The sequence below is a fragment of the Oncorhynchus mykiss genome, chromosome 12 (genome assembly GCF_013265735.2).
Source record: "Oncorhynchus mykiss isolate Arlee chromosome 12, USDA_OmykA_1.1, whole genome shotgun sequence".
In the NCBI taxonomy this organism is placed as follows: Eukaryota; Metazoa; Chordata; class Actinopteri; order Salmoniformes; family Salmonidae; genus Oncorhynchus; species Oncorhynchus mykiss.
Genome location: NC_048576.1, coordinates 29,036,409 through 29,057,141, shown reverse-complemented (window position 1 = coordinate 29,057,141; position 20,733 = coordinate 29,036,409). Strand labels below are relative to the sequence as shown.

Here is a 20,733-nt window from a genome sequence, read left to right as displayed (position 1 = left end):
TGGAGCAGGTTGAGAGCTTCAAGTTCCTTGGCGTTCACATCACCAACAAACTAACATGGTCCAAGCACACCAATACAGTCATGAAGAGGGCACGACAAAACCTACAGTATTCCCTCTCAGGAGACTGAAAATATTTGGCATGGGTTCTCAGATCCTCAAAAGGTTTTACAGCTGCACCATCGAGAGCATCACTGCCTGGTATGGCAACTGCTCAGCCACCGAGCAACTGCTCGCTACAGAGGGTAGTGCGTACGGCCCAGTACATCACCGGGGCCAAGCTTCCTGCCATACAGGACCTCTATACCAGGCGGTGTCAGGCCCTAAAATATTGTCAAAGACTCCACCCACCCTAGTCATAGACTTTTCTCTCTGCTACCACACGGCAAGCGGTACCGCAGCGCCAAGTCTAGGTCCAAGAGGCTTCTAAACAGCTTCTACCCCCAAGCCATAAGACTCCTGAACATCTAATCAAATGCTACCCTGACTATTTGCATTGCCCCCCCCTCTTCTACACTGCTGCTACTCTCTGTTATTATCTATGCATAGTAACTTTAATAACTTTACCTACATGTACATATTACCTCAATTACCTCGACACCGGTGCCCTCGCACATTGACTCTGTACTGGTACCCCCTATATATAGCCCCGCTATTGTTATTTTAATGCTGTTATTTAATTATTTGTTATTCTTATCTCTTACTTTTTGGGGGTATTTTCTTAAAACTGCATTGTTTGTTAAGGGCTTGTAAGTAAGCATTTCACTGTAAGGTCTTCTTCACCTGTTGTATTCGGCGCATGTGACAAATACAATTTGACTTGATTTGATCGATAAACATCAATGTTTTTTAAAATCTATTGCCGTTTACCAAAACGATTGAGAATGCAACGCCCACGCAACTATTCCATTCACGTAACTACGTAAACAGGAAGAGTCGTTGCAGCGACTCGTCGCCATGAAAGTGTTGTTCAAAATGATCCCGCTCACAATACAGTGTACTCTTTTGTAACTTGTTTTAGAACAGTGGTCATTTTACGATTCTCTGATGGAAAGATGCAATGAGGATGAGAAGCTGAATGCCCCGTCCGATTTTGTGGCATCAAGTGTCTCAAGTAAGTCCTAAAAAGCTAGCTAGCTAAGTTAGTTAGTTGGCTAGCTACCCGGAAGCTAACGCCAGCTGCGCCTAACGTTATATAGAACATAAGTAGCATTGCTAACCAATTACTTAAGTTATATAATTTTCTAAGTTATACAGCAGCGTAAGTTGTGTCTTGTGAGCTGTTGCACCAAACGTACCTAGTCGCGTATGCGCCGAAACTGTCCTCTTGGATGGCATTGGGACCATATGGAACATTTGACAAATACAATTTAATTTATATTGATGGGTACACTTGCTGTTTTGACTTCCTCCATGGGTACAGTCGCAATCACCGCCTGTCCACCCATTATGCCACCATTGACTTGAATGGGGATGTCCATTCTATTCATTCTATTTCTATATTTGGGACAGCATGTGCCACTACCTTACTCGCAGGTGTTCTGTCACATGTTTATTGCAAGTACATTCTCACATACTGAATACTGCATATTGTTTTTCAGAGGGTAGTCAGAGGACCCTGATGCCCCCATCCCATTTCACCGCAAGCACCCAGTCTGCCTCCATCATAGTACCAGGGACTGTTACGGGACGAGGGACAACACCAATAAAATGGGTCACCCATGCCGCAACACCCCCATCGGACTCTGGCCCTGCCAACCCATGGCTCACCATGGCTCAGGCCAAACAGGAAATTCTAGAACTACACAGAGAAAACCAGAGGATTCTGATGTTACAGGGAGACTGCTCCAGAGGAACAGAGTCAACAGAGGATTCTGCCCACTCCATAGCAAGGTCAGGTGCTGCTCTATATGCCTTGCTTATGAAATCCACTTTTTTCAATTCTCACCCATGTCTATTAACATAACACCTAACCTGCTCCTCCCACCCCCCACACACAGGTCTGGAGCGAGAGGTGAGCAGGCCTCCAGGTGGGAGACAGAATGGAGACTGGACACAGAGCGTTTCAGGGCAGAGTCAGAGAGGTTGAAAGGCCAGGTAGAAGCACTGAAGGAAATTGGAGGGAGACAGAGAGAGGAGATGAGGGACAAAGAAACTTATCTGAACAGGTATTATAGTGTGGGTGTATAGACACTGACTTGTCATTATGGCATATTAGTAGTCTAGATCTTACATTCCTCATTCAACAATTCACATTTTATGGAGAAATGTGTATCCTGCTTCTATTCTAAGTAGACCTACTTAATTTTTTTTGTTTTGTTTTTTAAGTTACCAGTGATATTACCTCCCCTCTCCTTACACCCTATATTGCAGGCAGAGTCATGAAATGGAGGCGATGCGGGAGGAGTTATATAAGACTAAGACTGAGCTCAGCCAAGTCAGTGTGGAGCTGGTCCAAAAGAGAGAGGACAAAGAGAGACTCAGCACCCAGGTAACAGTTATTCACAATAACTCTACATTTGTGTAGGTTGTCATCCCAGCTCACCTCTGTTTTATATGTGGTGGTAACTAAGGGAAAGTTCAGTTATTTGCATCTAGCTTGCAGCAGCTATGCCATGATTGCAGCATCATCAGCAACAATGGCATGATTGCAAAACTATACAGTGCATTTGGAAAGTATTCAGACCCCTTGACCTTTTTCACGTTTTGTTACGTTACAGCCTTATTCTAAAATTAGTTCAATATTTTTTTCTTCGTGAATCTACACACAATACCCCATAATGACGAGGCAAAAACAGGTCTTTAGAAATATCACATTTACATAAGTATTCAGACCCTTCACTCAGTACTTTGTTGAAGCACCTTTGGCAGCGATTACAGCCTAGATTCTTCTAGGGTATGACGCTACAAGCTTGGCACAACTGTATTTGGGGAGTTTCTCCCATTCTTCTCTGCAGATTCTCTCAAGATCTGTCAGGTTGGATGGGTAGCATTGCTGCACAGCTGTTTTCAGGTCTCTCCGGTGATGTTCTCTCCGGTGATGTTCTCTCCGGTGATGTTCTCTCCGGTGATGTTCTCTCCGTTGATGTTCTCTCTGGTGATGCCTTTTCCTGAGGAGTGGCTTCCGTCTAGACGCTCTATCATAAAGGCCTGATTTGTGGAGTGCTGCAGAGATGGTTGTCCTTCTGGAAGGTTCTTCCATCTCCACATAGGAGCTCTGTCAGAGTGACCATCGAGTTCTTGGTCACCACCCTGACCAACGCCCTTCTCCCCCGATTTCTCAGTTTGGCCGGGCGGCCAGCACTAGGAAGAGTCTTGGTGGTTCCAAACTTCTTCCATTTGAAGAATAATGGAGGCCAGTGTATTCTTGGGGACCTTCAATGCTGCAGAAATGTTTTGGTACCCTTCCCCAGGTCTGTGCCTCGACACAATCCTGTCTATGGACAATTCCTTCGACCTCATGAATTGGTTTTTGCTCTGACAATGCACTGTCAACTGTGGGACCTTGTGTAGAAAGGTGTGTGCCTTTCCAAAAATGTCCAATCAATTGAATTCACCACAGGTGGACTCCAATCAAATTGTAGAAACATCTCAAAGATGATCAATGGAAACAGGATGCACCTGAGCTCAATTTCGATTCTCATAGCAAAGAGTCTGAATGTAAATAAGGTATTATTATTGTAATTTTTTTAATACATTTGCAAAAATGTCTAAAAAAAAACAGTTTTTGCCTTGTCATTATGGGTTATTGTGTGTAGATTGAAGAAAAATAATAATTTAATCAAATTTAGAATAAGGCTGTAATGTAACAAAATGTGGGAAAGGGGAAGGGGTCTGAATACTTTCTGAATACATTGTATATTGATGGTCCAAGAAATGGTATAGAAGCCAAGTCAGGTATGCTTGCAGCCCCCAAGGACTGTAATTTTGAATCACTGCTTCAAAACAGCTATTGGTTTAAATCAATTCCCTGCTCCCAGGCTTCCACTCAAACCTCTTCTTTATTTACTACATTGACCTTGTATTGGACAATGCCTGCTCTCTGTGGTGTGCAGCTGGAGATGCTGGAGAGGAAGTCTGGGGAGGAGGCTGAGAGGCTGAGGAGGGAGGTGGAGAGGAGCAGACAGGAAACCCACAGGCTGACCAGGGAGGCTGATATAGCCAGGCTGCAGGCTGGGGAAGAGGCCAAGCAGGAGTTGCAGAAACTAAATAAGCAACTGGAGGAATCCCACAGGAGACATGAAACACAGGTAAGAGTCTTTTTTTCAGATTGTTTACATTTCTTTCTGAACAATTTAACAAACATGGCGCAAATAATACATTTTTTACAGATGTGTAAGTTTTTTATTGTGGATCTCTTTATTTGTTCCCTCTAGTTGCAGCAGTTGACTGCCACCCACGACACTGAATTGTCCACAGTCAGACAGACGAGCTCTGAGGTGCAGGAGAGGTTATGTCATCTGTCAAAGGAGGTGACTCATCTGAAGTGCTGTCTACTGGAAGTGTCTGCAGAGAGAGATGGACTGAAAGAACAACTAAGGTAGGTGTTATATTTGATCCCAAAGCTTCTTAAATATACTGCTTTGTTCAATGGATGGATAGTATCTCATTTTTGGGGTTTTATTTTTTCAGCCAAATGGGCAATGCTTTTGAGACCCAGTCAACAACGTTGCAGAGTCTTAGAAACTACATTGGACAACTTACCCCTGAGAGAGGGTTGGAAGAGAAACTAACTGAAACCATTCAGGTGGGGAGGTTCATTGATAACATTGATTTAGATCAAGTTACTTGTGTGCTCTAAGGAAACACACAAGGAAAAATACAGTTGGTGCTTAACCAAGCAGAGAAATGGATTGTTCTTCCAGCAAAGTCTTGTCTGTAGAACAAGGTGAATTTTGTCTCATTCAATCTCAATGTATGGTATGAGCATATTTTCATATTACCATGTAATAAGTAGTCAATATTCTAATCTGACTTCCTCTATAGACACTGAATAGGGAGAAGGAGGCTCTGCAGGTGACAACAGAGCTTCTGACGGTCAGACTCAACTCTGTGAACGACATATTGGCCCTACAAGAGGAGGAGATGGTAGAGAAGGTGTTTGAACCATGCTTGTGTGTTCACAGCCCCACAGCTGATGCAAAATTCTCTTATTTCTTTCAGATATTTGATTAACATCCATTCCCCCATGTGTGGGTGACTATATCTGAGTGGTTTGTGGGTTAAGTAAAGGCTTTGTCACGTCCACAGACTCTGTCAGACCCTCTCCTGAAAGCTGGGCCCAAAGGCACTCGGGTTCTGCGTTGCTGGAGAGAGAAGGTCTTCATGTTGTTGGTCCAGCTTCGCTCAAAGGATATGGAACTGAGGGGAGAAAGGGATAAACTTCACTCAACCGTATGTGATTTAGGAGGCTTATGACTTAAAAACCTGACGAACTGTGAAATAATGTTCAGTGTATAAATAGGCAAATCGTGATAAGGGACATAATCGAAACGTGCAGAAACATCCATTACTCTATTGTGTGTCCTGTTGCTTCAGATCTTGTCTCTGGAGCAGGAGGTGAAGAAGGAGAAGTACCAGTCCAATGTGTTCCAGCACAGCCTGCAGGACAGAACAGCTGAGCTGGAGCTGGAGAGGGTGGCTAGGGAGGTGAGGAGGAGCTGGGGGACAGCCTCTGTGGGAGTGTCTCAATGCATCTCTTCATAGGATGTCTTTCCTCCATGTTGTTGAGACATGATGCATCTGCTGTTGCCAGGGGGAGTTGCCAATTACCTCTGTTGTGTTAGCACAGCAGAGGGCGCCACTTCTCACAAAAAACGTCTTACGCGCCTCCCATTAGTATTAAGAGAATACAAAAAATGCTTCCTTTAAAAATGAAATAGCAAGATGACAATTTCCAGATTAAATACTCTCAAACAATCCTCAAAAGACACGATTGAACCCTGAAGTCAGTGTGCGATGACATTAAACTTTTTTCAGAAATTTGACATTTAACTGTATATGTAATCAAAAGGTCACTATGACCTCATCTGAAAGGAGACCCTAGTAGTTGTCTGGTGGCGGGTCGGTTTTTATGTTTGTCTGGTCCTGTCAGGCCGTGGAGCAGGACATGACTACGACTAAGAGGGAGAACACAGAGCTGAAGAGCTGGAGTCAGGAGGCAGAGGCTGGACTGAGGACAATGACAGAGGATACCCAGCGGTAAAGAGCTGCCAGATAGACAGATCCCCTTGACAACCACTATACAAGTCAAGTCGCCTGAGATATTTAAGTTGTACTAACTGTAATTTTGTACACTGGGCACCTAATCTTTTCCAGACTCTTTCACAGTCCATATCACTCATACCATCTGTTACAAAATGTCCAATGACACAGGGTGAATTTGTGTACTACTCAATCCTACAATCCTCATTTGATGTCAAATCTTTTGTTATAGTACCAGTTCTTCTTTCTACAGATTCAGTCAGGCATTTGAGGCTAAGATGTCAGAGGTGGAGACTGTCCAAACACGTCTGAACAGCTTTGGCCAGAGGCTGACCTTTGCCAAAAGAAGAGTGGACACAATTCAAGGTCTGTCTATAGATCTGAAATTATTTCTTCCCGCTTAACTACAGGAAATCTTACAACAGTGAGTTTAAATTGCATGTGCCCCTGGATAATTCTTTGCACTGTTTTATTCTGGCTCAGTTTGACCACACATTCACTGTACTGTTGTCTCGCAGGTCTAATGATGAGGAAGGAGGCCCTACGGAGAGTGCAGCAGGCCACTAAAGCAGCCAACCCGGTCTCTGAGCTGTATGATAACTGACCACACTGGACCACCTTGGCCCTGGGTCTCCATGAACCCGAGCTGGCAATGGCCAGTTATTATCAGGAAAAGGCCTTGACTTGTAGACCATTGCCTCAGTTTGTCTCTCTACCACTACATCTCCCATTGCCTCACTAGTTGTGCTGTCCTCTTTCTCTATTCACAGTGCCGCTGTCACAGAGCTCCAGGCAGAGCTGTCCTCGGCGTGTGAGGAGAGAGACAAGCTCACGCAGGAGCTCAAGAGAACCCCCGAGCTCATTGAGAGTGCTCTGGCTGATGTCCGTGAACAGTGTACGCTGTTTAGTCATCTGTTCAGAGAGATTCAGACTTACATGAATTCCTTGTACACTGTAACTGTACCTACAGTAGATTTGCATGCACCATCAAATCAAATGTTATTTGTCACATTTGCCCGAATAGAACAGGTTTAGACCTTATAGTGAAATGCCTACTTACAAGTCCTTAACCAACAATGCAGTTTTAAGAAAAATAAGTATTAAGTTAAAAATACAATATAATTAAAGAGCAGCAGTAAAATAACAGTGGCGAAGGCTATATACAGGGGATACCGGTACACAGTCAATGTGCGGGGGCACAGGTTAGTTGAGGTAATATGTACATACAGTGCCTTGCGAAAGTATTCGGCCCCCTTGAACTTTGCGACCTTTTGCCACATTTCAGGCTTCAAACATAAAGATATAAAACTGTATTTTTTTAGTGAAGAATCAACAACAAGTGGGACACAATCATGAAGTGGAACGACATTTATTGGATATTTCAAACTTTTTTAACAAATCAAAAACTGAAAAATTGGGTGTGCAAAATTATTCAGCCCCCTTAAGTTAATACTTTGTAGCACCACCTTTTGCTGCGATTACAGCTGTAAGTCGCTTGGGGTATGTCTCTATCAGTTTTGCACATCGAGAGACTGAAATGTTTTCCCATTCCTCCTTGCAAAACAGCTCGAGCTCAGTGAGGTTGGATGGAGAGCATTTGTGAACAGCAGTTTTCAGTTCTTTCCACAGATTCTCGATTGGATTCAGGTCTGGACTTTGACTTGGCCATTCTAACACCTGGATATGTTTATTTTTGAACCATTCCATTGTAGATTTTGCTTTATGTTTTGGATCATTGTCTTGTTGGAAGACAAATCTCCGTCCCAGTCTCAGGTATTTTGCAGACTCCATCAGGTTTTCTTCCAGAATGGTCCTGTATTTGGCTCCATCCATCTTCCCATCAATTTTAACCATCTTCCCTGTCCCTGCTGAAGCAAAGCAGGCCCAAACCATGATGCTGCCACCACCATGTTTGACAGTGGGGATGGTGTGTTCAGCTGTGTTGCTTTTACGCCAAACATAACGTTTTGCATTGTTGCCAAAAAGTTCAATTTTGGTTTCATCTGACCAGAGCACCTTCTTCCACATGTTTGATGTGTCTCCCAGGTGGCTTGTGTTCCTTGTTCTTCATGATGCTCTGCGCTTTTAACGGACCTCTGAGACTATCACAGTGCAGGTGCATTTATACGGGGACTTGATTACACACAGGTGGATTGTATTTATCATCATTAGTCATTTAGGTCAACATTGGATCATTCAGAGATCCTCACTGAACTTCTGGAGTGAGTTTGCTGCACTGAAAGTAAAGGGGCTGAATAATTTTGCACGCCCAATTTTTCAGTTTTTGATTTGTTAAAAAAGTTTGAAATATTCAATAAATGTCGTTCCACTTCATGATTGTGTCCCACTTGTTGTTGATTCTTCACAAAAAAATACAGTTTTATATCTTTATGTTTGAAGCCTGAAATGTGGCAAAAGGTCGCAAAGTTCAAGGGGGCCAAATACTTTCGCAAGGCACTGTACATGTAGGTAGAGTTATTACAGTGACTATGCAGAGATAATAAACAGTAGCAGCGGCATAAAATAGGGGTGGGGGGCGACAATACAAATAGTCTGGTTAGCCATTTTATTAGCTGTTCCGGAGTCATAAGGCTTGGGGGGGTAGAAGCTGTTTGGACCTAGACTTGGCGCTCTGGTACCGCTTGCCATGCGGTAGCAGAGAGAACAGTCTATGACTAGGGTGGCTGTACTTTTTGACCATTTTTAGCGCCTTCCTCCTCTTGTATATCCTGACTATGTGGTAGTAGAAATACTCAGAATACTGTACACAAGGGGTGTCAAACATACGGCTGGCTAGGGGGTCCAAGCCGGACTTCGGGTGGTTTGAATCCGACCCGTGGTGGGAACAAAGTCAATATACTTTTTAAAATAACCAAAACCAAATGAGAACAGTGTGGTAATGATAATGAACCTAAATTCAAACGTTTCATTGACTGTCCAGCTCGCTAATAATCACCCTAAGGAAAGATGGAGAGTCCGGGATTCCCGGAATTATGGATTTAAGACTATATTTAACCATTTTCACGGCGTGGAAAAATAACCAGTTTTCCATGCGGCCCTTTGGACCTCGTTGAAGACTGACTGCGGCCTCCTGGGCAAATGAGTTTGACACCCCTGCAGTACACCATCTGTGTTCCCCCTCCTCTCCAGTTGACAGTGAGGTGAGGCAGCTGAGGCAGGCTGCAGAGCGAAGCAGGGGTGAAGCCCAGGAGGCCCAGGCAGCCAGAGAGGAGGCCCAGCAGAGGCTGCAGGAGGCCCACACACAGCTAGAGGAGAGCAACCTCAACCTAGAGCAGCTCCATGCACAGCTGATCAGCCAACAGGAGGACAGTGACAGAGGTTAGAGAGGGATCAGGGTGGACTTAAGTGTACAATGCCAGGATTCCATTGTAATTCAGTCAATTAAGTTTACTGTCTGAATTTAAAATATCTTGTGTTCTGCAAGGATTTTTCAATCTATTCATCAAATTTCAATTTCTCTTGAAATCGATGTGACCGAATTGTTGACATGTCACAGAATGTTCTGTACCTGAATTTCTCCATACACCATCTCTGACTGTCCCATCAGCTCTGCAGGAGAGAGTGTCTGAGACAGAGGATCACTGTGCTCAGCAGCTTAGAGTGATGGAATCTCAACTCAACACGGCCAGAAGAGAACACACCAAAGCAGGTAGGGTACACTTGACTCATTCATCACATAATGTCCATCTCAACACAAACATGTGAAAGGGTCATGTAGAGTTGAGAGGATTCATATATGCGTCTACAGAAATGTACTGTAGTGTAAATATATATGGCTAAGACTGATAGGACTCCTGTCTGTATGTTATAGTGGTAGCCCTGCGTCAGTTTGAGAGACAGGCTAAGAGAGAGAGGGAGCAGGAGAGAGAAGCACAATGCCTTCAGAGTGAACACACCAAGAGAGAAATCCAGGATCTACAGAAACTACTGCAAGAAAAGGACAAGGACAGAAATCTACTTTTGGTGAGTTCATTGTTTTTTTTCCCCATGTCTTGGTTTATTGTAAGTTAGCCACGAACCTCAGGCTTTGTTCACGTACTGTACATTCTGAAAGCCTGGTGAACTTGTCGGCAGAAAGATGCTTAAAAGGGGTTAGTCTAGATGGAAACGAGTATTTGACATGGCTCAAGCTCTGAACAGAGGTTGTGTTCCTGAAAAAATTTCTGACTTCCAAAAAGCAAGCGAACATGAGATACAAAAAACAACGCTACATACTTAAACTTTGTCCGACATGGTAGAAAAATATGAAAATGACAAACAAAAAAATGCCTCTCCTAACGGGGAATGTCATTTCTACTCTGAGCCAATCAAATGCCAGCGCCTCCATCAACAGTCAACAAGACGAGTTTTGGAAGGATGGCCTCCGCGAGACTTATTGTTTACCATGTTGAGACTTTTTTTCTTTTTTGTGAAACTGACAACTGTCAAGATCTTCTGTATCCCACAGGCGACTGTACGTGAGAGGGGTCTGATGAGTGAGTATAAGGCAGCCCGGACCACAGCCCTGCAGACTTCTGTGGCCTTGGAGCAGCAGCAGAGACCCTCAAGGAAGAGCAACACTCTGAGAGCCAAAGACCAGCCACAGACCAGAGGTAACTTCCACCAACACACCATGTTGTCACATTGTCTCTTCCTATGAATACCTCTTGTAATATAATACAAGTGTATGTATAACACTTTATACACTGAGTATACCAAAAATTAGCTACACCTTTCTAATATTGAGTTGCACCCCCTTTTGCCCTCAGAACAGCCTCAATTCGCCAGGGCATGGACTCTACAAGGTGTCGAAAGTGTTCCACAGGGATGCTGGCCCATGATTCCAATGCTTCCCACAGTTGTGTCAAGTTGGCTGGATGGCCTTTGGGTGGTAGACCATTCTTGATACACACAGGAAGCTGTTGAGCTAAAAAAAAACAGCAATGTTGCAGTTCTTGACACAAACTGGTGCACCTGGCACCTACTGCCATACCCCACTCAAAGGCTCTTAAATATTTTGTCTTGCCCATTCACCATCTGAATGGCACACATATACAGTACCAGTCAAGTTTGGACACCTACTCATTCAAGGGTTTTTCTTTTTTTTAAACTATTTTCGATGTTGTAGAATATTAGTGAAGACATCAAAACTATGAAATAACACATATGGAATCGTAGTAACCAAAAATTTGTTAAACAAATAAAAATATATTTTAGATTCTCCAAAGTAGCCCCCTTTTGCCTTGATGACAGCTTTGCACTCTTGGCATTTTCTCAACCAGCTTCATGAGGAATGCTTTTCCAACAGTCTTGAATGAGTTCCCACATATGCTGAGCACTTGTTGGCTGCTCAATCAATCAAATGTATTTATAAAGCCCTTCTTACATCAGCTGATGTCACAAAGTGCTGTACAGAAACCCAGCCTAAAACCCCAAACAGCAAGCAATGCAGGTGTAGAAGCACGGTGGCTAGGAAAAACTCCCTAGAATGGCCAGAACCAAGGAAGAAACCTAGAGAGGAACCAGGCTATGAGGGGTGGCCAGTCCTCTTCTGGCTGTGCCGGGTGGAGATTATAACATGGCCAAGATGTTCATAGATGACCAGTAGGGTCAAATAACAATAAGCACAGTAGTTCTCGAGGGTGCAACAGGTCAGCACCTCAGGAGTAAATGTCAGTTGGCTTTTCATAGCCGATCATTCAGAGTATCTCTACCTCTTCTGCTGTCTCTAGAGAGTTGAAAACAGCAGGTCTGGGACAGGTAGCACGTCTGGTGAACAGATCAGGGTTCCATAGCCGCAGGCAGAACAGTTGGAACTGGAGCAGCAGCACGACCAGGTGGACTGGGGACAGCAAGGAGTCATCAGGTCAGGTAGTCCTGAGGCATGGTGCTTTTCCTTCACTCTGTGGTCCAACTCATCCGAAACCATCTGAGTTTGGTTGAGGTCGGGTGATTGTGGAGGCCAGCTCATCTGATGCAGCATTGCATCACTCTCCTTGGTCAAATAGCCCTTACACAGCCTGGAGGTGTGTTTTGTGTCATTGTCCTGTTGAAAAACAAATGATAGTCCCACTAAGCGCAAACCATATGGGATGGCGTATCGCTGCAGAATACTGTGGTAGACATGCTGGTTAAGTTTGCCTTGATTTCGAAATAAAACACTGACAGTGTCACCAGCAAAGCACCATCACAAATCGCAAATTGACCATGAAGGCCTGATTCACGCAGTCTCCTTTGAAAAGTTGATGTTGAGATGTCTGTTACTTGAACTCTGAAGCATTTATTTGGGCTGCATTTTCTGAGGCTGGTAACTCTAATGAACTTATCCTCTCTAGCAGAGGTAACTCCGGGTATTCTTTTCCTGTGGTGGTCCTCATGCGAGCCAGTGTCATCATACCACTTGATGGTTTTTGCGACTGCACTTGAGATGTACCTTGTTGACTGACCTTCATGTCTTAAAGTAATGATGGACTTTCGTTTCTCATTGCTTATTTGAACGGTTCTTGCCATAATATGGACTTAGCCCTATTTGGTAAAGGCCATCTTCTGTATACCACCCCTAACTTGTCACAACACAACTGATTGGCTCAAACGCATTAAGAAGGAAAGAAATCCCACAAATTAACTTTTAACAAGGCACACCTGTTAATTGAAATGCATTCCAGGTGACTACCTCATGAAGCTGGTTGAGAGAATGCCAATAGTGTGCAAAGCTGTCATCAAGGCTAAGGGTGGCTACTTTGAAGAATCTCATATCAAGTATTTTTGGATTTGTTTAACACTTTTTTTTGGTTACTACATCATTCCATATGTGCTATTTCATGGTTTTGATGTCTTCACTGTTATTCTACAGTGTAGAAAATAGTAAAAACAAAGAGAACCCCCTGGAATGTGTAGGTGTGTCCAAACTTTTGACTGGTACTGTACAATCCATGTCTCAATTGTCTTATGGCTTAAAAATCCTTCTTTAACCCGTCTCCTCCCCTTCATCTACACTGATTGAAGTGGATTTAACAAGTGACATTAATAAAGGATCATAGTTTCAACCTGGATTCACCTGGTCAGTCTCATGGAAAGAGCAGGTGTCCTTAAGTATACTCCATGTATACTATAACATGTTTATAGCAAATTTATAAAACATAGAATGAAATTGTAATTTGACTATAGTTAACATGTCTACAGACACACAGTAGTAACCAGTGAACTGTTCTGTGTGTTCCCTGTTAGACTCGCTACTGTCAGTGCTTGGGGACCTTCGGACTCTGAGTGCTGCAGTGGTCCACAGCTCAGAAGACGATGCAGAGGAGGAGGGATATGGGGACAGGGTACGGCATTCCAGAACCAGAGGGGACGACTCACTAAAGTGACGGTCCGCAATAAGTACTAGGACTACTAGGAACTTTTATTCTGCATTTTTATTTAAAAAAAATTGCGATCCATTTCTGTTTTGAGATTTGAACTTTTCAAGTCTCAAATCTTTGTTTTTTTTATACACTCTTCATGACTAATTGACATTTCATTACGTGTGTAACTCAGACTCCATGTGGGTGGACGATTTAGTGCTTTCTTAATGTCTATAAAATGGCACTGTCGACACAACAGCAATGTTCCCAGTTTAAAAATGCATTGGATGTTTTAAGATTTCATGGATCTACTTAATGTTAATTGACCTTTGGCTGACAGGCTCCGTCCAGAGGAGAAGCTCACTGACTGTGATGAGTTCAAATAAGGTAGGTGGACGTGTGGCCTGTGCGCCCAGTCTAAACAATAAGTCAATGTGCTTTCTCCCAGGGCCTCACAGCGTGACAGGAAAATCAAATGAATGGATAGCTTCGTTCAAAACAGCGTGCTGCCTTCCGCTGGAGAAGACTAAAAAACAGGCTTGTTGTGACCCTGAGTGCTCTGAACTGTAGCACTGGAGACACGAGATTGACCACTGCTGATGTTTCTATAGTCTTGCTAATGGTCGTGTTTATGAAGACATGGATCACCATCTTTGACAAAGTTGTGTATTTGTTTGTGATGTAATAAATGATGTTGATATTTAAAACTTTCATTGTGTCTGAGAAGTGCAGTTTTGATGGAACATTTCATGAACATTTGGACCGCCTGTCCTCCATTAAGGAATGGAGAGATCGTGACAGGATATGAAAACTCATTCCAGAGAATCAGGAGCAGATTGTGAGATGCTCAGATGGCTCTTACTTAAAGTGACCTGGTGATTCACGGTCTATCAGAAGCTGTCATCGCCTGGTTATGACTATAAGTCGAAGTCAGGCCTAACTGGAAGAGATGTTCAATTTAGTCACTATATTTAGTGTTGTGAAAGTATGTCCCCTTTTTACGTTTTAATTATAAGTATTTCCATTATGAAGCACTAGCTGGGTAAAGGAATGATCAACTGGCTCCAGAAAAACAACCTGGACTGCAGCAGAGAAAAATACACAGGTGTGTGTGTATATATATATATATATATAAATATATATATATATATATATATATATATATATATATATATATAAGCATTCATGATTATGATTAGCTATACTAATGATAAATTAATTTATATTAATTTAAGTGTAGCCCTGGTTCCTGTTTGTGTCCCTTGCCATCAGCCTCTTGTTGCTTTTCCTTTTACAGAACACCATTACAGTTTCATGCAATTTATGCAGCACTAATTGGGACTGAGGCTGTCCATGCCAACAATAAACTCAATCAGGCATATCCATCATACAAACCCTGGTGTTGGAAGTGCTAAGATAACCAAGCTATCTGTACAGTATTGACTAGCTGTAAGTGGGCGACATGCTAGATGCTAGTGTAAAGGCAGACTGAGATTGTGAATGTGCTGGCTGTGAGAGTGCATGATGCAGGGTGATTTGTTTCCCAGAAGGCTGTGAAGCAGCAGCAGGACCGTCTGATGGATGTCTGCTTTATCTGTCCCCAGCAGTGTCCTCATCAGACCCCAGCAACTCTAAGGCATTGTATTGTTTGGTTTGGTGCAGAGAGGACCCCTGACGTGATGTTTATCCTATGCAGTTAGGGGTGCCATTTTCCATTCCAATGTCCTCTCTCTGTCAGGTTAATGTGATCACAGAGTATGTTTAACTGCAGCTCACTGACACTAATTACTTTCATTCATGTATTGGTGATGTTGTGTTCATTCACAGATTGACATGAATATTGTCTTTCTCTACATGTTAGCACTATAATGATGAACATTTCTGTCATGATCAATGTGGGATCGTCTGATAAGGCCTATATCTCTAGAGGACTACTCAATCCATCTAATTTAGTGGGATGCCAATAAATATCTTTGGATGGAAGCAAATACTAACACTAAACTTTATGTACTGAGCCATAGTATAGTTTAATTGATAAACACAAGTACTCTAGATTCAACTCTTCTATTTCACATGCACATTACCACCTGCAGAAACATTTTCAAACAGCAGAGGGCATTGCTGTCCCATAAAGATGACTGACACGGCAGATGACGTCATGTGTATCTTTCAGTGGGCTTAGTTTGGTTCGTTGCATAATGTCTTGATTTGTTATTACACTATAGAAGCACAGACACAAATTCACACTAACAAACCAAGACACAAACCCCCTATTACTATTGGCTGTTGGAGTGTGCTGCATTCTGCACCGATGTCAGCGAGTACTTCTAAAATTAATTTTATTTTTATGTCAGCTTCTACAGCTTGTACCATGTTCATACTGCACATTTCCCTGAGGAAGTGACAATTCCCATTACTTTATTAGGCTTAATACAATGTCCTGTCTGAGCAAAGTGAAGTCTTTCTCCTGGTGAAACAGCAATAACATGCAGCACTTAGGCAGGAGAGGAGACTCGCCCACCAGCACTTAAAACCCTTCTATCTCCATGTTTCACTTATCCACAAATAGCCAAGTGTGCAATCTTCATGTCAGCACAGTGATAACAAGGTTCTGATGAAAAACCTACAGAAGCCACCACATTTTCTCTCTATTCATAACCAAACTGGTAAATGGATTTTATAATGCATAACCTACCAGCTGAAACTTAGCAGTATATTTCAGTTGCTTCAGCAGCTTCACAAAGAATGGTGTGGTATGGTAGCAAGGTATCATAGTAGTAGCTAACTTACGAATAATTGAATAGAGCTAGACGACATGAAATAAGCGGGGTGATAAAAAGCTTTCAATAAGCTCCCAGCCCTTTTTATTAGCAATTCAGAATGAATGATATGTTAAATAAGAAATTCCGACGAGCAGGAAGGTGCTGACCTCCTTTGGCTCAGTCATCTTCCTTACTTAATGATGCTGGGCAGCCTCCCTGTGAGCAGCTGTTGATGTGTTGGAGAGGAGGTACAGATCGATCCGAGGGGAAACCGTGTCCACTATGGCACTGTGCTGTTTTGTGGTTAGGAAGATGACATAATGGAGTAAACAAACATCTTAAACCAAAAACTATCTTGTCTTTGGACCATATGACTCATCATATACTTATATAACATGATTCTGATTAAGTTTTGCCTTCAGGCATCTGCAGAATTTCAACACTGATCCATATATTTGGAATAGGCTGGTTAGTTTGTGTTATATTTACCACATAACCTGACCAGGAAAAATTCCAGGCCCTAGTTCTAATAATAACTATAGAAAACACTGTTCGGTCTGTGTTGGCCAAGGATGTTCAGGCTGACCTGAGGACATAACAGGCATGGTGGTTTAGCTAGCTGAGGCGGAAGCTAAGGCTGATGTAATTCAGTCAGTCAGTGCAGTGCTCACCACCACCAGCGCTCCATGCTGGACCAGGACATGGTGGATGGCTCAGTGCTGTGGCAGGCCATGCTAAAGGGGACAGCAGCATGCATAAGGAGCTGTGTGGCTGGGAGGATGCAGCCCAGTAACCCTATTTATAGATACAGTAAGTCTGGGGCATTACCTCAGGGAATGGCAGCAGTGTACTGAACTGTCCTGTCTTCAAAATGAACTCTAACTTTTGCATGGATAATAAATAAACTTACACAGTACAATGTACAGCTCTGTACTTTATTTTCAAGCAAGGCTCCACAATACTAATAATGGAAATTAAGGATATGTTATTATTAATAAGTTTAGAATTCTACAAGGACAGAATTCAAGGTTAGTTGAAATGGATAAACATGTATAACCCGCACAGCACTGTAGGTAGAGAAGCAGTAATGACCCAGGTCTGCAGTATCCTACACAGCACTGTAGGTAGAGAAGCAGTATTGACCCAGGTCTGCAGTATCCTACACAGCACTGTAGGTAGAGAAGCAGTATTGACCCCGGTCTGCAGTATCCTACACAGCACTGTAGGTAGAGAAGCAGTAATGACCCAGGTCTGCAGTATCCTGCACTGTAGGTAGAGAAGCAGTATTGACCCAGGTCTGCAGTATCCTACACAGCACTGTAGGTAGAGAAGCAGTAATGACCCAGGTCTGCAGTATCCTACACAGCACTGTAGGTAGAGAAGCAGTATTGACCCCGGTCTGCAGTATTGTACACAGCACTGTAGGTAGAGAAGCAGTATTGACCCCGGTCTGCAGTATTGTACACAGCACTGTAGGTAGAGAAGCAGTTATGACCCCGGTCTGCAGTATCCTACACAGCACTGTAGGTAGAGAAGCAGTATTGACCCCGGTCTGCAGTATCCTACACAGCACTGTAGGTAGAGAAGCAGTATTGACCCTGGTCTGCAGTATCCTACACAGCACTGTAGGTAGAGAAGCAGTATTGACCCCGGTCTGCAGTATCCTACACAGCACTGTAGGTAGAGAAGCAGTATTGACCCCGGTCTGCAGTATCCTACACAGCACTGTAGGTAGAGAAGCAGTATTGACCCCGGTCTGCAGTATCCTACACAGCACTGTAGGTAGAGAAGCAGTATTGACCCCGGTCTGCAGTATCCTACACAGCACTGTAGGTAGAGAAGCAGTACTGACCCGGGTCTGCAGTATCCTACACAGCACTGTAGGTAGAGAAGCAGTATTGACCCCGGTCTGCAGTATCCTACACAGCACTGTAGGTAGAGAAGCAGTAATGACCCAGGTCTGTAGTATTGTACACAGCACTGTAGGTAGAGAAGCAGTATTGACCCAGGTCTGCAGTATTGTACACAGCACTGTAGGTAGAGAAGCAGTAATGACCCAGGTCTGCAGTATTGTACACAGCACTGTAGGTAGAGAAGCAGTAATGACCCCGGTCTGCAGTATTGTACACAGCACTGTAGGTAGAGAAGCAGTAATGACCCAGGTCTGCAGTATTGTACACAGCACTGTAGGTAGAGAAGCAGTAATGACCCAGGTCTGCAGTATCCTACACAGCACAGTAGGTAGAGAAGCAGTATTGACCCCGGTCTGCAGTATCCTACACAGCACTGTAGGTAGAGAAGCAGTATTGACCTAGGTCTGCAGTATTGTACACAGCACTGTAGGTAGAGAAGCAGTATTGACCCAGGTCTGCAGTATTGTACACAGCACTGTAGGTAGAGAAGCAGTAATGACCCAGGTCTGCAGTATTGTACACAGCACTGTAGGTAGAGAAGCAGTAATGACCCAGGTCTGCAGTATCCTACACAGCACTGTAGGTAGAGAAGCAGTAATGACCCAGGTCTGCAGTATTGTACACAGCACTGTAGGTAGAGAAGCAGTAATGACCCAGGTCTGCAGTATCCTACACAGCACTGTAGGTAGAGAAGCAGTAATGACCCAGGTCTGCAGTATTGTACACAGCACTGTAGGTAGAGAAGCAGTAATGACCCAGGTCTGCAGTATCCTACACAGCACTGTAGGTAGAGAAGCAGTATTGAGGTTGGTTCTCATGGCCTTTGTGTTGTCAGACTTATCAGTCAAGTCACGTTGACCTCAGCCAAATGATTCTTATCATGTCGGTCTATGTGGACCCCAGATTGAGAGAACATCAAGGGCGTCCAACCTAAAGGTCCTGAAGGTCAACTAGGAACCTGTAGTCCCCAAGGGGGTTGAATCAGTTCACTGAATATATCATTAGACTCTAATCTGGCAGAAAAATCCTTGTCACACTACAGTTTAATACTACATTATAATTGATGCTTTCAAAATGTTTTTATCATGATTTTGTTATTTCTGGTTTCACTGACCATGATCAGTTGTTCAGCTATGCCTCTCTTTCACAAATAGTTATTTAGATAGTCACGCATGCACAGTACCAGTCAACAGTTTGGACACACCTACTCATTCCAGGGTGTTTCTTTATTTTGACTATTTTCATCATTGTAGAATAATATTGAATACATCATAATTATGAAATAACACATATGGAATCATATTCATGCATTTGAGCCAATCAGTTGTATTGTGCCATTTTTTGAAAATATGACAGTCCATCTTACTTTAAGACATGAAGGTCAGTCAATCCGGAAAATGTCAAGAACTTTTAAAGTTTATTCAAGTGCAGTCGCAAAAACCATCAAACGCTATGATGAAACTGGCTCTCATGAGGACCGCCACAGGAAAGGAAGACCCAGAGTTACCTCTGCTGCAGAGGATAAGTTCATTAGAGTTACCAGCCTCAGAAAATGCATCCCAAATAAATGGTTCACAGAGTTCAAGTAACAGACACATCTCAACATCAACTGTTCAAAGGAGACTGTGTGAATCAGGCCTTCATGACTGAATTGCTGCAAAGAAACCACCACTAAAGGACACCAATAAGAAGAACAGACTTGCTTGGACCAAGAAACACGAGCAGTGGACATTAGAGCAGTGGAAATCTGTCCTTTGGTCTGATGAGTCCAAATTTGAGACTTTCATTTCCAACCGCCGTGTCTTTGTGAGACGCAGAGTAGGTAAATGGATGATTTCCACATGTTTGATTCCCACCATGAAGCAAGGAGGAGGAGGTGTGATGGTGTGGGGGTGCTTTGCTGGTGACACTGTCAGTGTCAGCATTCTGAGTTCCTCTGTCCAGTGTCTGTGTTATTTTGCCCATCTTATTATTTTATTTTTATTGACCAGTCTGAGATACGGCTTATTCTTTGCAACTCCACCCAGAAGGCCAGCATCCCGGAGCCGCCTCTCCACTGTTGACGTTGAGACTGTTTTTTTGTGGGTACTATTTAATGAAGCTGCCAGTTGAGGACTTGTGAGGCGTCTGTTTCTCAAACGAGACACGCTAATGTACCTGTCCTCTTGCTCAGTTGTGCACCGGGACCTCCCACTCCTCTTTCTATTCTAGTTAGGGCCAGTTTGCTCTGTTCTGTGAAGGGACACAGTGTACACAGTGTTGTACGAGAACACAGTGTACACAGTGTTGTACGAGATCTTCAGTTTCTTGGCAATTTCTCGCATGGAATAGCCTTCATTTCTCAGAACAAGAATAGACTGACGAGTTTCATAAGAAAGTTCTTTGTTTCTGGCCATTTTGAGCCTGTAATCGAACCCACAAATGCTGATGCTCAACTAGTCTTTAATCAGAACAGCTGTGATAACATAATTAGCTGTGATAACATAATTACAAAAGGGTTTTCTAATTATCAAT

General features: G+C 43.2%; 1 protein-coding gene across 3 annotated transcripts; it reads left to right on the top strand.

The window, feature by feature from the left end:
• Positions 1–907: 907 nt before the first annotated feature.
• On the top strand, positions 908–14,257 carry cchcr1 (coiled-coil alpha-helical rod protein 1). Of its 3 annotated transcripts, none has more exons than XM_021623346.2 (20): positions 908–1,111; positions 1,599–1,890; positions 1,998–2,165; positions 2,371–2,488; positions 4,053–4,247; positions 4,374–4,537; positions 4,630–4,744; positions 4,984–5,094; positions 5,248–5,391; positions 5,536–5,646; positions 6,092–6,198; positions 6,455–6,567; positions 6,720–6,792; positions 6,972–7,096; positions 9,352–9,540; positions 9,770–9,871; positions 10,034–10,185; positions 10,670–10,814; positions 13,429–13,526; positions 13,993–14,257. In XM_021623346.2, exons 1-20 carry the CDS (start codon positions 1,045–1,047, stop codon positions 14,005–14,007), a joined length of 2,604 nt encoding a protein of 867 aa, XP_021479021.2. In that variant the 5' UTR covers positions 908–1,044; the 3' UTR covers positions 14,008–14,257. The 3 variants fall into 3 exon arrangements, with proteins under 3 accessions (XP_021479021.2, XP_021479020.2, XP_021479019.2); XM_021623345.2 differs by having other exon boundaries at positions 13,429–13,570; XM_021623344.2 differs by having other exon boundaries at positions 13,429–14,257.
• The last annotated feature ends 6,476 nt before the right edge of the window (positions 14,258–20,733 follow it).

Coding starts and splice junctions, on each gene's coding strand:
- cchcr1 (XM_021623345.2), top strand. CDS start 1,045: ATGGAAAGATGCAATGAGGATGAGAAGCTGAATGCCCCGTCCGATTTT. Junction 5,095..5,247: donor AGGAGGAGATGGTAGAGAAG/GTGTTTGAACCA, acceptor TCACGTCCACAG/ACTCTGTCAGACCCTCTCCT. Junction 9,541..9,769: donor ACAGGAGGACAGTGACAGAG/GTTAGAGAGGGA, acceptor CTGTCCCATCAG/CTCTGCAGGAGAGAGTGTCT.